Source organism: Bombus vosnesenskii, unplaced genomic scaffold (genome assembly GCF_011952255.1).
Source record: "Bombus vosnesenskii isolate JDL3184/JDL3185 unplaced genomic scaffold, Bvos_JDL3184-5_v1.1 scf7180000014960, whole genome shotgun sequence".
Taxonomy (NCBI): Eukaryota; Metazoa; Arthropoda; class Insecta; order Hymenoptera; family Apidae; genus Bombus; species Bombus vosnesenskii.
The window spans coordinates 5,165-18,293 of record NW_022883740.1 but is presented as its reverse complement, the minus strand read 5'-3'; the positions used below and the strand labels follow the sequence as shown (position 1 = coordinate 18,293).

At 34.5% G+C, this 13,129-nt stretch overlaps 1 protein-coding gene across 1 annotated transcript; it reads right to left on the bottom strand.

The window, feature by feature from the left end:
• Positions 1-2,589: 2,589 nt before the first annotated feature.
• On the bottom strand, positions 2,590-12,340 carry LOC117240818 (carcinine transporter-like). The gene is made up of 10 exons (XM_033506851.1): positions 12,138-12,340; positions 7,424-7,684; positions 6,929-7,124; positions 6,341-6,599; positions 5,233-5,425; positions 5,021-5,126; positions 4,185-4,288; positions 3,905-4,119; positions 3,334-3,509; positions 2,590-2,875 (listed from the first exon to the last, which is right to left on the bottom strand). The coding sequence occupies exons 1-10, from the start codon at positions 12,191-12,193 to the stop codon at positions 2,657-2,659; spliced, it is 1,785 nt and encodes a 594-aa protein (XP_033362742.1). The 5' UTR covers positions 12,194-12,340; the 3' UTR covers positions 2,590-2,656.
• Positions 12,341-13,129: the final 789 nt, after the last annotated feature.

The window sequence follows — 13,129 nt, the reverse complement described above, 5'->3', positions numbered from 1 at the left end:
CTTTGAAAACTCTGAGATCTCTGTTATTTAATTTAAATATATACATACATATATATATATTATTCTAATGAAACATCAAAATTGAAATTCTTTTATGATATTTTCTTTTTTATGATCTTTCAGTATTAATACGAGAAATATCTCTATTTGATATATTTAGATATAATAAGAATATTACTTCTAATAAGTATCCTTGAATCCGTAATTACTGATCATTCATAAAATGGAATGCATTAAAACAATTAATTGCTAAGCGTTCATTAGCTACCATCATACCCAATTGAGATTATAAAATGAAAGTTGTAGGATCTTTTTAAGCAGGAATTTTTTTTAATACAAAGGATATTAACATAATGTTCGACATTCTTCCGAAATTGTTCTGTTTAAATCCAATGGAAAAAGCAGTAAATAATTTATAGAATTATATACAAATTTTAGAAGAAAAATTGATAGATAATGAGTTAATTTTGAAAATGCTCAGTGTTATGACCCGGGGTGTGTGACCTGGGCCAGGCAGAGAGTCGCCCGGCGTAACACTCAGGTTTAAATGTTACTTGAAACAGATCGAAACTCCGTCACGTGTTCAATTAGAAATAGTAAAATTCTGATTCGTGAAGAGACGCGAATATTTCCAATCTCGTTCCTTTCGATCCTCCGACCTGTTCGTCTTAAGCGCGCAATCTCCGTTATACCACCTTTAAACAATGATTCTAGCAACTAGAATCATTCGCGTACTTATGAGACTAGCCCCTGCTTTCAGTTACCGATTAAAAAGACATACTATTGTTCGTTGCAAATATCAGCTATCGTTCCTCAAAACCTGAGATTCTTTGAAATATTCCTACGCTAGAGATTCAACTGTACATAATTGTTCAAGGCTACAAGTTAGTTCGATCCTCGTGATGCAATGGATAATAATTCGATCGTCTGGAAAATAATTCTGGACGAAAGAATTCTCATTTAACCCTTGACGGTCGATGATTTTGTAAATCATGTACGATATCGTAATCAGGAATGAATTCTTTTATATTTTTAATCTTGAAATTACACAGGGCCAATACATATTAAGCTGAATCGCAAATAAATATTAAGGGAGTCTTAAGGAGTTATAATATCGACATTTCTTATCAATACGATAGTGATATAATAATGTGATATAGTACAGAGTGTTTCGTAACTGATGATTCTTCGTATTTTCGAGAAAATAAATTTTGAATATGTTTCGTGAATGTCGTGTGAACACGAGTTGACAAAGCTTCAGAATTTCATTCTCTCGAACGTCGTACGAAAATCTCTCGTTCTATATTTTCAACAGATCCTTTCACATAGTATTATTCTGTACCACTGGTTATTAACCACATTAACTAACCACTGGTTATCACAGTATCAATTACCAGACACCCTGTATAATACAGAATATTACTTCAAATATCCGTATAATGAAGCATTTCATTTTCTATAATTAATTATAATTAAGTTCGGCTGTTAAGGGTTAATACATTGTAACATAAGTGATCGTTATCGTAGAACTCCTAATTATAGGATGGAGTTAGATTAGACGTATAATGATGGACGAGGATCATCGAGCATTAATGTATTTAATTATAGAGATATTTAGCAGTTTATTTTTGTTCGGGGGATTCGTCGATGTGTGTGCAAATAAAAAGTAGAATTGTTTCTTATATTAAGGTTTATGGAAGTTTTATTCGGTGAATCAATCTTATGGACGTGAGTGTATACGCGAATATATACGTGAGTGATGATTATGAATACTATGAATAGGTTTCTTCAGATTGATTGCGTTGTTATTGGCACAACGACGAACACTGATCGTCATACGATGGCACGATTTGCTTACAATATTCTTTCCTTTCTTTTTTTCTTCTTCCTAAACCATAGAAACAGTCAATTAGAGTTATTTTTTTTTAAATGTACGTACAACTCGTTTTAGATAGATAAAAGTCCAGCAGTTGGTGCTGAAGAAATTATAACAATAATTTAAAAAGTCTTCAAGCTTGGATTTTATTAATATTGTACGTTATTTAAAATCGTACAAAAAAATATAACGAATAGATAAATAATCGTTAAAAATACGTGGATAATCGTTCAAAAGATATAAAACTGTTTCTTTTCACAAAGAAAAATTATCTAAACGTACTATTTTTTTAAATAAGATTTTGTCCAATATATTCCAGTAAAAAATGTTAAAAACATTAAAGGAATCAAAAATTTAAATCTCCCTAATTTATTATTTACGTAATTAATAAATTACGTAATTATTAATTTACGTAACATTTTCGATATTATTCTACGTAATATCTTTGAATATCAAATTAGCACCAACCGCTGAACGATTCGAACGTGCGTAACGCAAGTGAAAATTAGCATTAAAATTATAAAAGCTCTTAAAAGATAATAATAAAAATTATATAGGAACACGATTTCTAAGCTCGCTCTTTTTAGAATTAAGGCTTACAAATTCTTAAACGTAAACGATAAAAATAAAAATTAATGTAGGAGAATAGAAAAATAATATGTTCCGATTTTTTCTCGTACAAAAATCGTCAGACTGATCCGCTTGTAATATTGTTACTTCTAAAAAAACACGAATCCTCCTTCGTGTTTTTTAATTGAATTATTATTAAAAATCAGATAATTATCGTTCACAGGAGTGATAGTGTTGATGTCCATTGAAGTGTGTCTTATGGTAGCAAGGCAACGACCAGAAATGTTGGTCCCTTCCGAATTCTTCGCCTTGCTTGATAGTCTGAGGAAGATTCTGGCCGACAGTTTCCGGCAAGAACAAAACCAGTGCAGCGCCAAAAAAGGACACCGTGCTGATAATGAGCATTGGAAATCCCTCCCAAATTGCAGCCTAATGAACAAATATTAATTTATATGAGCAAAGGTTAAATACCATGAAAATCTGGTCAAAGTATTTCTCATTTAAAAAGTTTCATTAGAAAGTTTCAACCAATATAGTTTCATATCTTAAGTTATTCCATCATTTTTTATTTTAAATTTCAATTTTTTGATTAAAGATCAGTTAAAGAAAAGCGTTGGTTGCAACTTCCAAAACGGGCTTTCTAGAAAGTGAGAAATATTTTGATCAGATTTTTATAATATTTAACTTCTTCAGGAAACAACTTGTTTTAAGGTAAGAAAAAAACTATTTTACATTATCATGAGAAAATTTACATGAGAGCTTTTTCATAATTTCTAATAGCGCTTATTGTATCTTTTGGAATAAATTAAAGAGAAGTTGAACGTGGATGTGCTTAGCGGTGTTTCAAAAATGTTGTAACAACAATAGTAGTATAAATATTTATTTACCGAGTCAGTGATATATGGCGCCAAAGAGTGTGCAACTATTCCGAAAATATGAATGAAAGATACGCCCTGCGATCTGACTGGCGTGGGCAGAAGTTCTGCTGCATACTGAAGACCAACATTGGCTGCCATGTTCAGACAGAATCGCGACAATATTGACATTACTAATTTCGCAAGCACTGGGGAATAAATAAAAAAATACAAAATTAATCCTGGATACACAATACGTGATTGTAAGTTTAATTAAAAATATAGTCCGATCGAAGCTTAATCAAAATGAAATTAAAATTTCAAACAAACTTTAAACTTCTATAAATCTCCAAATTCTAGAAAACCAACATATAGAAAATTATTGCTTCTAAAATGTGCACACCTCTTTCAATTTCGCCACTAAATTAATTCCTAATAATTCCTAAATTCTAGTTCCATCAAAATAATTATTTTTCAAGATTAGTACCTTCGAAGTTGCTAAAATTCTTTTACATTCATCATCAACTTAATTTCAGATTTTTCTCAATAATACGTCATTATAATCGTTTTAATTTTACTTTAATAAACAGATCGATATATTTACTGGAATGCAGCATAAGTTCAGCGATACTGAGTACACAGGTCATTGCCATCGTGAGAAATCCGCAGAGTCTACGACCCCATCGGTCGAGCAACAGGGCGAGTAATAACCCAGCTGGAAGTTCTGTGGCACAGGCGATCGAGAACGACACGAACACCGAGCTCTGGATAAGTTTTAATGAATACACGTGATCGTCGAACGAGATCAGGGTAAAACACCTACAAGATTGTATCGGTTATTTATGAAGGTTTTATCGCAACATGAACTCGTATCTTATACTTGCCAGAATGCAACTAGAAGAATAGTGTTTCTCGCCAACCGTGGCGTTTTGAACAGATCGAGCAGCGTCGCTGATTCTTGAATTTTGTCCGGTGCCTCCATGTTACTCTGCAAGAATTTATTTCGAGAATAATTAACGAAAGATATAATACGAGTCGTGCCTTTAGCCCTTACACAGTTCAAAATTCATAACACACTGAAAAGAAATTTTATTTTCATTGTATTCGTCATTAATAGATAGCACGAACAGTGGCACTTTGCATTCTGTTTTATGGCATTAGTCGGCATGGCTTTTGATATCGAGATTTATTAATATAATGGGTGGTTGGTTGATTAAATACTTTTCTGATCCGAAATACAGTCGGGAACAAAACTAAGTGGATTAGTGGAGAAAATGTAAAAATTCATTTCAATCATTTGCTGAACTATCTGCATATTATTAGAAGGAAATATAATAAATAAAACTCAAGTATATGAGGCTGATACTAATTTGATTATACTTTCTTCACATCTATTTCCATTAACTATAGCAGCTTATTTTTATCCCCGATTGTACTTGTAAATTGTAAATATTTTATAATTTCTATATAAATTCCCAGATTTACTTCAAATTTTGTACGAGATCGATATAATACCACAATGGAATCGCGACAGTCAAGTTTCATTTCATATTTCATTTTTCATCGCGTTTCATTTTTAAAACCTGTCTATGCATGTTAAAATACATTCGCGAGTCTGTGTGTTTTCGACGCGAATCAAATATATCTGTCAGCACAGATTCAAGTACTGTACCGTATGATTTCGCGTAAGCTTTCTAGAATTCTATTTGATCGAACTTACAACTAATATATCGTAAATACGCGAGTCTGGATTTCTACGATTGATCCTAGCTATTCTCCGTAGTTTCTCAACAACCTTGTCCATCATTCCGTTGGAAACGTACCAGCTTGAACAGAGCAAATACGAGTGATATGGATCGATAAGTAAATTTGCATAAATCTCAAAGCGCAAGTTGAGAATTCGAATAATCGAACGATTAGGAGTTTACTTACCGGGCGTTCTCGGGAAGAATCCACGGTGTGATAGCGACAGATAACAGCGATATGGCAGTAACGTAAGTAAAATATCTCCAGTTCGCGATATAATAGGCTATCCATGGTAAAATTGTACTGGCCACTGCGAAGTATACGCCAAAGGCGATATTCACGACCAACGTTCGTTTCGAAACAGCCATATATTCGAGAACTGTGGGATAATTGATCGTCGATGACTCTCGGAATAACTGATTATTATATCAAGATACTTAACGACGATTATTCTTTATGTTGCAGTAATAGAACATGGAAGATTTATCGAGTGAAATCAACTTAATTGTAGGATAATTGTAAGATTATAAATATAATTCCGATTTTAAATTAATCCGTTTACTCTGAAAACGTGAATTTTCCGAGTTTGAGCTGGTCCGTATAACAAAAAGCGCTACATAATACGCGTGTTTTGCTTCTAACGTATTTAAACGAATTACGTGTTGAAAATTTTGTGATAATTTTCATTTCGAACGAATATACAGAGTGGTTGGTAACTGATGGTACAAGCGGAAAGGGGGTGATTCTACGCGAAAAAAGAAGTCGAAAATATAGAATAAACGTTTTTCGTTCGAGGCTTTGTTTTCGAGAAAATCGACTTTGAATTTTCGCTCGATACGCGTGCACTTTATCGCGTCTCGTTATAACGGATCTCACTGTAGATCGTTGTCTCGATGGAAGAATTAAAAAAAAATTTGTATTCTATATTTTCGACTTCTTTCCGCTTGTACCACCAATTACCAACCACCTTGTATAACTCGATTTAAGAATATCAAGATATAACTATCCTCGACGACATGAAAATCGATGAAACGATCTTTAACAATAACAAAATCAATATATTCATCTCTGGTGGTGGCAAAAGCTCTTGAATCAAGAACTCGAACCGTATAGTTCAATCGAGTACAGCAACGTCAAAATTATCTTCGAGGAACAATTCATCAAAAATTTCTCACGCAACATCATCTTTCACGTAATAGAAACATTGACTTCATACTAACGTTATCTCTCGCGTGACTGAAACATTGGCTTATCGGTCGAACCTCTCGCACTTTCTACTTCGTAGAAGGCTTACCGATAATCAGAGGAATGTTGATACAGTTATCGAACGCCAGTCCAGTGAGAAACCTACAGACGGCGAATGACCAAAAACTATTTGCGCTGGCAGTGAAAATGGAGGCAAAAAGGGCGATACCATTGCAGAACATTAAAGCTGGGATACGACCCTTGTGATCGGCGATCCAACCGACTAGGAAACCACCGATGATGGATCCGCAGAAGAAGATGGCTTGCGCCGTTGATACGAGGTATTCTCGGTCGCATACCCAATCTAGCTAATCACCAAGGTTAAGAGTTAGTCAGCGAAAAACCAGATTCATATTTTTCAGAATATAATTTTAATCCTGCTGCGGTCTTCGAATTTTTATATCTCGATTCTGCTCGCAGTTCGATGAATGAAAGAGTTCTTTATGCTCTGAAAAAAACGTTCGCGTAAAATCGGAACGAGGAATTATCCGTACTAACAATTATCGTCTTATACTTTCTTTAAACTTAAGAAATTTACTATAACAAGGTTAGATTAGATCGGAAATGACCCAAAGAACGCAGCAGAAGTGTAAGAATTTCGAAGCATGCGATTCAGACAACGATGTGAATACTTCACCTCAGTTCCTGTACTAGGATATGGAATCTGCGTAAAATTATACTCCCATTGAGTACATTTTATCGTTTTGTTTGTTTGGAAGCCCGATGAGCTCAGGCTCTTATCGCTCTTCAACAGCTCTGTGAAGTTTACGTCCTTCCGTTGACATTGTTCGTAATAAGGATAAACGTTTGTCACTGGAATCGCTATCTTAATCCTAAACATCCCATACGATAGATGATTGATCATTTTAATTATTAAAATAAGAACCAAAGTCCAGACAGAGTAATCCAAAAATATCTTGTATCTTATCGTGAAATTTTTCTACAATATTTTCTAATAATTTTCGAAATGTTCGAAAATTCGAGAAATTCCAGAAATCGCGATATCTCGCATATTTTTCACAATATTTTAGTCACTTTCTACGAACAATCAAAAATATCGTTCAAAGTTTAAAGGAGCTTTCGTTGCTACGTATATCTCCTTTTCTTTCTTTCCTTCATTATACATACTTACCTTTCTTCTTCGGTGAAATTCGAGTTTACTAATTCGTCTATCCTGCACCAGTGTTCCGTGGGAATAATCGTAATGAAAAATTGCGAGAAATACAGAAACGCGTACGTCGCGCCATAAGGTAGTAACGACAATAACAACAGCCATTGATATCTACCGTAGTCACCGACATACGGCAGAACATCATCGAAACTTTCCAATCTTGGTCTCAATCGAGTCGCTTCAGTGGGCAATATAGAGTTACTCTTCTCGTCCTTCATTTCGCTGAAACAGAATCCATCCTTGATTTCCAGGCGTAGCAGTATAAAAGTCGTATAACAAAGTTTTCAGTCTTCTAGTCTTTGAAATAAATGTCATTCGGCAGTTCCTTTGATGTTTCACATTCTGTAATTCCAATTACAATGCTCCTTTCCTCTCCCACAAACTTTTTTATTTTCTGACAGAACGCAGGAACAATCTTACCCGTTATTCACGTTTTCCCCTTCCATAGTTCGAGCAGCAAAGTCTCAATTATGATTTTAGATTTTGAAAGGCAACGGAGATGAAAGAGGAGACCCGATATGCTGATCGAAAGACGTTCGGAAATGAACTGAAAGAACGAGCTAAGTCCGGCAACTGTTCGCTTTGTTTTCGATTCGGTTAAACGTTAAATTAAGTGTAAGTGTTTGCTCGAGTGCCGGCCAATTACTGTGCCGGGAGTCAAGTGAATCGTGACACGCGACTCGTTCAAATTGAATTGCATACGAACCACGCTCGCGAGATCATCTTTAAAAAGGGCTGATTCGGTATACGCGGCGATGTCAACGTGATATCTACATGTCTGAGGAAAGTTTCGACGAAAGAAATAGCCTCGAGTGCTGGTTAATGGTGTTCGAGTTATCGTTTGGATATCGATATTATAGATTTGCAAATGAGATAGAAGAACCGAAGGAAAGTTTGTCGACTCTGTCATATTTAATTAAATGCAGGAGAAAAATTGAATGGAATAATTTTCTGATTAATATTGTTTGTTTATTACTCGTAATCCTCTTACCCGGCGACTTAAGGGTGACTTCCGGTTACAGTGCTTAACTAAACTAAGTTTTCGATCAATATATCGAACTCTATTGGAAAATAACCGAGAAAATTTTAAGCCATCGAAGGCTAAGAATAAATGAAATAATTGAAGATTTTTCAAACCTGTTTTAACACTAATATCAGGGATATAAGAAGATGGTACTTCTGATGTATCAACGCAATTATTTGATTATTTACCATTCGTTAAAACAGACGGTATTAGGGACTGAGTTGGTTAATTAGATATTGAAAAATTAAGAGAACGATTTCCAAGTTAAAAGTAAAATAATATATCGATCTTTCGCAAAATTTTTATATCAAATTGTTCATTTTCGTATCAGATAGAGCAAAAGGTTAAACTGATATGTTTACTTGAAAATGGATTCAGGGAAATTAATCATTTGCCAATTAAATTTAAGCGAATACGTGAAACAATATTATCATATGGAATAAACACGGAAACGAAATAGCTGACAGAAGAACCATCGATTTCGAGACATCGATTAGAATGACTAATGTCATTGTCAGGAGCGAGAAAGTGGTCGAGTGCTCGAAATAACTGACCTGTTTGGAAAATACGACAACGAGAAACGTTCGTGTCTACGAGCCATCGTGCCTACATAATAAATACTTGCGTGTGTACGTCTACACAAATGGCGGCATTTTTAACGTTACATTGCACTGAAACTGAGGACTCGATCGATTCTCAAAATTCCAAATACAATCTTTTAAATTAATTTTCACTCGTTATCAAGAATCCAATCAAAATTTCTTTTTCCTAATTTATTAGTAACATTCTTAGGTAGAACTAATAATTATCGCTTCTCTTTCATAAACGATTATCAAAGCGAAAAATTAAATTCAATCTATAGAAGAAAATGAATACAGAAGTTGAAACCCTTACCTGTCACCAAATGATTCTTCTATGTCTAATTAACGATAGTCTCACGACGTCAAAGTGAAACTCCAAACTGATCGTTTCTCGTTGCTCTTTGTTCAAAATATCGATCACGATTAATCAGGCACTACCAACCACATCCACTAATATCACTGTCAGATCGATTAACAGCAAGTTATGAAATTAGTAATTAAGGGCACCCTCGATCAAACCATTTTTCTCTCTCAACGTCACACTAAATCATGTCAAATGTATCTTTCCGTTCCAAATGTCGTCGACTAACTTCCAACGAACAAAATGTCTCAATACACTAAGTTCGATACCTTCGTGTTCTTTGTGGAGATAACCGAAGAATTTTTCCGTTATTGTAGCATTTTCGTTGCTGCTTCTTAATTTAAAAGTAAAGAAATAAAATTAGTTTGAAAAAGCAATTAAAGTAATTCACGTGGGTTTCTTTGAAGACGGCGGAAAATCGATGATAAAACGAAATAGAAATAGAAATAAAATAAAATAAAATCTGCGATTAAACGAATAATTAATACATGTTATTTTGAAAAGGAAATTGGCGATAAAATAGGCGAAAAACAGTTTCTATTAAAAAGGTTATACGAATAATCAACGCAGTTTGCTTCGAAGCAAAATTAGAATTGGCAATCGAGCGAATGATTGACGATTTATTTGGAAAAGTTAGCGGAATCAATGACTAAACAAGCGAGATTTCGTTAAACACACGATTTCCTTCGTAAAGAAAGAAAAAGTAGATTTGTTGATTACACGAATAATCGCTGCAGTTTATCTCAAAGAAGAAATAGCGCGGATGGTCAAACAGGCGAGAAACAAGGTTTCTCCGGGAAAAGAAAATAAAATAGCTGATCGAGTAAATAGTAAATACAATTTACCTTGAGAAAGAAGCAGACTCGAGCGATCAACACTGTTTCCCTCGAAGAAACGCTAAAATTAATGGTCAAACAATCAAAGTAAGTAATTTTTCTCGAGGATAAAGTAGGATCAGTAGTTAAATCAACAAGATTGGTACAGCTTCCCTTCAAGAGACACTATGATCAATATTTATACAGGCAGTCACGGAATCTCCCTTTCGACTGATCCAATCATTGAGTGAAACGATTGTATTCGATGAAATTTTCCTCGAAGATGAAGCAGAGTCGCAGATCCTTACGTAAACGACCGATCAAGTTTCCACGGCAATAAACCTAAATTCCCTGGCTAATTGAAAATATAAAGGAGACACGACCACATTTCCATTTAAAGAAATGCAATTGTTAGTTAAACAACGATAGGATTTTCTTATTCGAAAAGAGAGGAGAAAAATGTCCGATGTTCACGAAGTCTTGTACAAATATGAAGGGGAAACCGGCTCGCGTATCGCTGATATAGAAGCTTGCTTAGCGAAGACGAACACGATACTCGGTGACACGTGTTTGCCAATAAAAAAGGAGAGAATCGAAGAGAAACGGAACCAAAGGAAGAAACGTTGATTGACAGTGGAACCGGCGAAACTAGAAATAGTTTGGAAAACACGATTTTCCGATCGCGAACATCGAGGACCACGTGCTCGCGTTGCCATTGATCGAACTCCATTTAGGTTTGCGGCAAATCGTCGCAACAGCGACGTTGGTAGAACAGAGACACAGAGTTCTTCTGTCTCACAAAAAGCAAGGTGCATACATATGTATTTCCTTGTTTCTCCAAAGCATAGTGGCGCCACGCCGGAAACCGGTTGTCCGAAGCCAGCCATACTTTTCAATGGTGTTGAAATGAATTGTATTGTCGTCTTGTCGCGTACTAAAATTGCGATATATGGACGGTGTTAACAATTGACGTTGAAACACAACTGATTTTTGCAATTTAAATAACGGATGTATTGAAACGAATTCAGTGGATTTTTCAGGTAAATTTGTCGTTTGTTTTACCGGGTTTGATCTTGGATCGACTTTAGTATATTTTTTATATTTAATTGAAATGGGGAATTGCGTTATGTTATTTGTTGATACTCTGTAGGTTAGAAATGTTAGCATCGTTATTTTAGAATTAATATTTACAAAAGGCATAAATGTAATTGAATTCTAAAGAGGATTAATTAAGAATGCTCAAGCTTTTTGTGAGATTCGTTTTTTCTTGCAAGCTACCTCTATAAATTAGACCTCTCCTGAAGGGACACGCAGTTTCGTCAACCGGTTTCTTCTAACAAGATTCGTAGAATTAGCTTTTTGCGAAGGGACTGATTTATGAATATTGTTTCTTCTGAAAAGACTGCTTTGTTACCATAAAAAATCAAGGACAGGTTTTCGTAGTTTATATTCACCGAAATATTCACACACACAATAATTTCGAACAGTACGATTAACAAATTACTAGATATGTCTGTACAAATTTCACCTTACGCTCGAAGATACAAGCAAAGCGAAAATTAAATTTCCAAAATCAAATATCAAGAACAGTAAATAACTATATGCAGAATATTCTTCTAGCGAAAGACAGACAGTCTCTCTCTACTCACTATGTACATACGAAGAGAAAGATACACACTACATTCCAAACACATGTCCAAATACAGGAATGACCTCGTAACTTACATAACACCACAACTGAAGAAATTACACCATATAACATTGAATGTGAGGGATGTAATATGGCACATCAATTATCGAACAAAAAGTTTCATAAAATTCAAATTAAAAGAAATATGGGATCGCGAAACACACAACGGGTGTGCATAAGTTATGTACGTAACTTCCAACTTACACACATGCAATAGGTTTAACCGTTACTGGCGTTGATAATAACAGAAGCACAGTCATGGATCCGTTACCATGTCTAGCGTTGTTTCAACGAGTTTCATTCCCACTTGATTTAGTGTCGCTCCTAACCGCTGGTTCACGCAACAGAGAAGGATAAAATGAACCACGACAGATATACAATTACATACTTACGTACTATATGGTTCAAAGTCTATAAATAATATTGTAGACGGTATAATTAGAGGCCTTCTGTACTATTTCCGCACGCAGTAACGTCCTAAACGTATACACGGAAAACTTTAAATCGTAGCACAATTGAAGCCAGAAGAAATTTTAAAGTGAGCTAAAAAATGAAAAACAAGCCGAAGATTCAAGAATAACAGAATTACACTGGAAACTCTATTTGGTGGGGGGAGGGAGGGGGGTGCGTTTGAAAATCGATCGCGTATTACGCGGTAGGTAGTAGTTGACTGATATGATTGGAGTAATAAATGTCATTACGGATTATTTGATATCACTGTAACTTTTTGAATAAAATTCAATGTCAAGATTTATTCATTATCGATACTTATCTTGTTTACAGTAGATTGCAGAATCGAGATATTCTGTTCGTAATTTTTTATGAAAATGTTCTTCGCTTTGATGAAGAATTTTTATTTTTAAAATGATATAAATGTGATATCTCGACGATATAAACGATGCTTTTCTTTATCTGTATATAAACCAAGCAACTTCTAGTTTTATAGATTTTTACACAAAGTTCGTCAAAATCATACGTAAGAAATATTTTCTTTAGATCTTGTACCGATTTACTGAATTACATATAGTAAATCATGCTAATATTTAATAACTAAATATAACTAGATATAAGTAATTATATTAAATAACAAACGGGATCACAATATTGTTTATGGGTACAGAGACCTTAGAAAAATTATGATCGTAGTCACGTAATTACATTGGTTCCTCAAGAATCCTGTCTACCTTGATAGATCA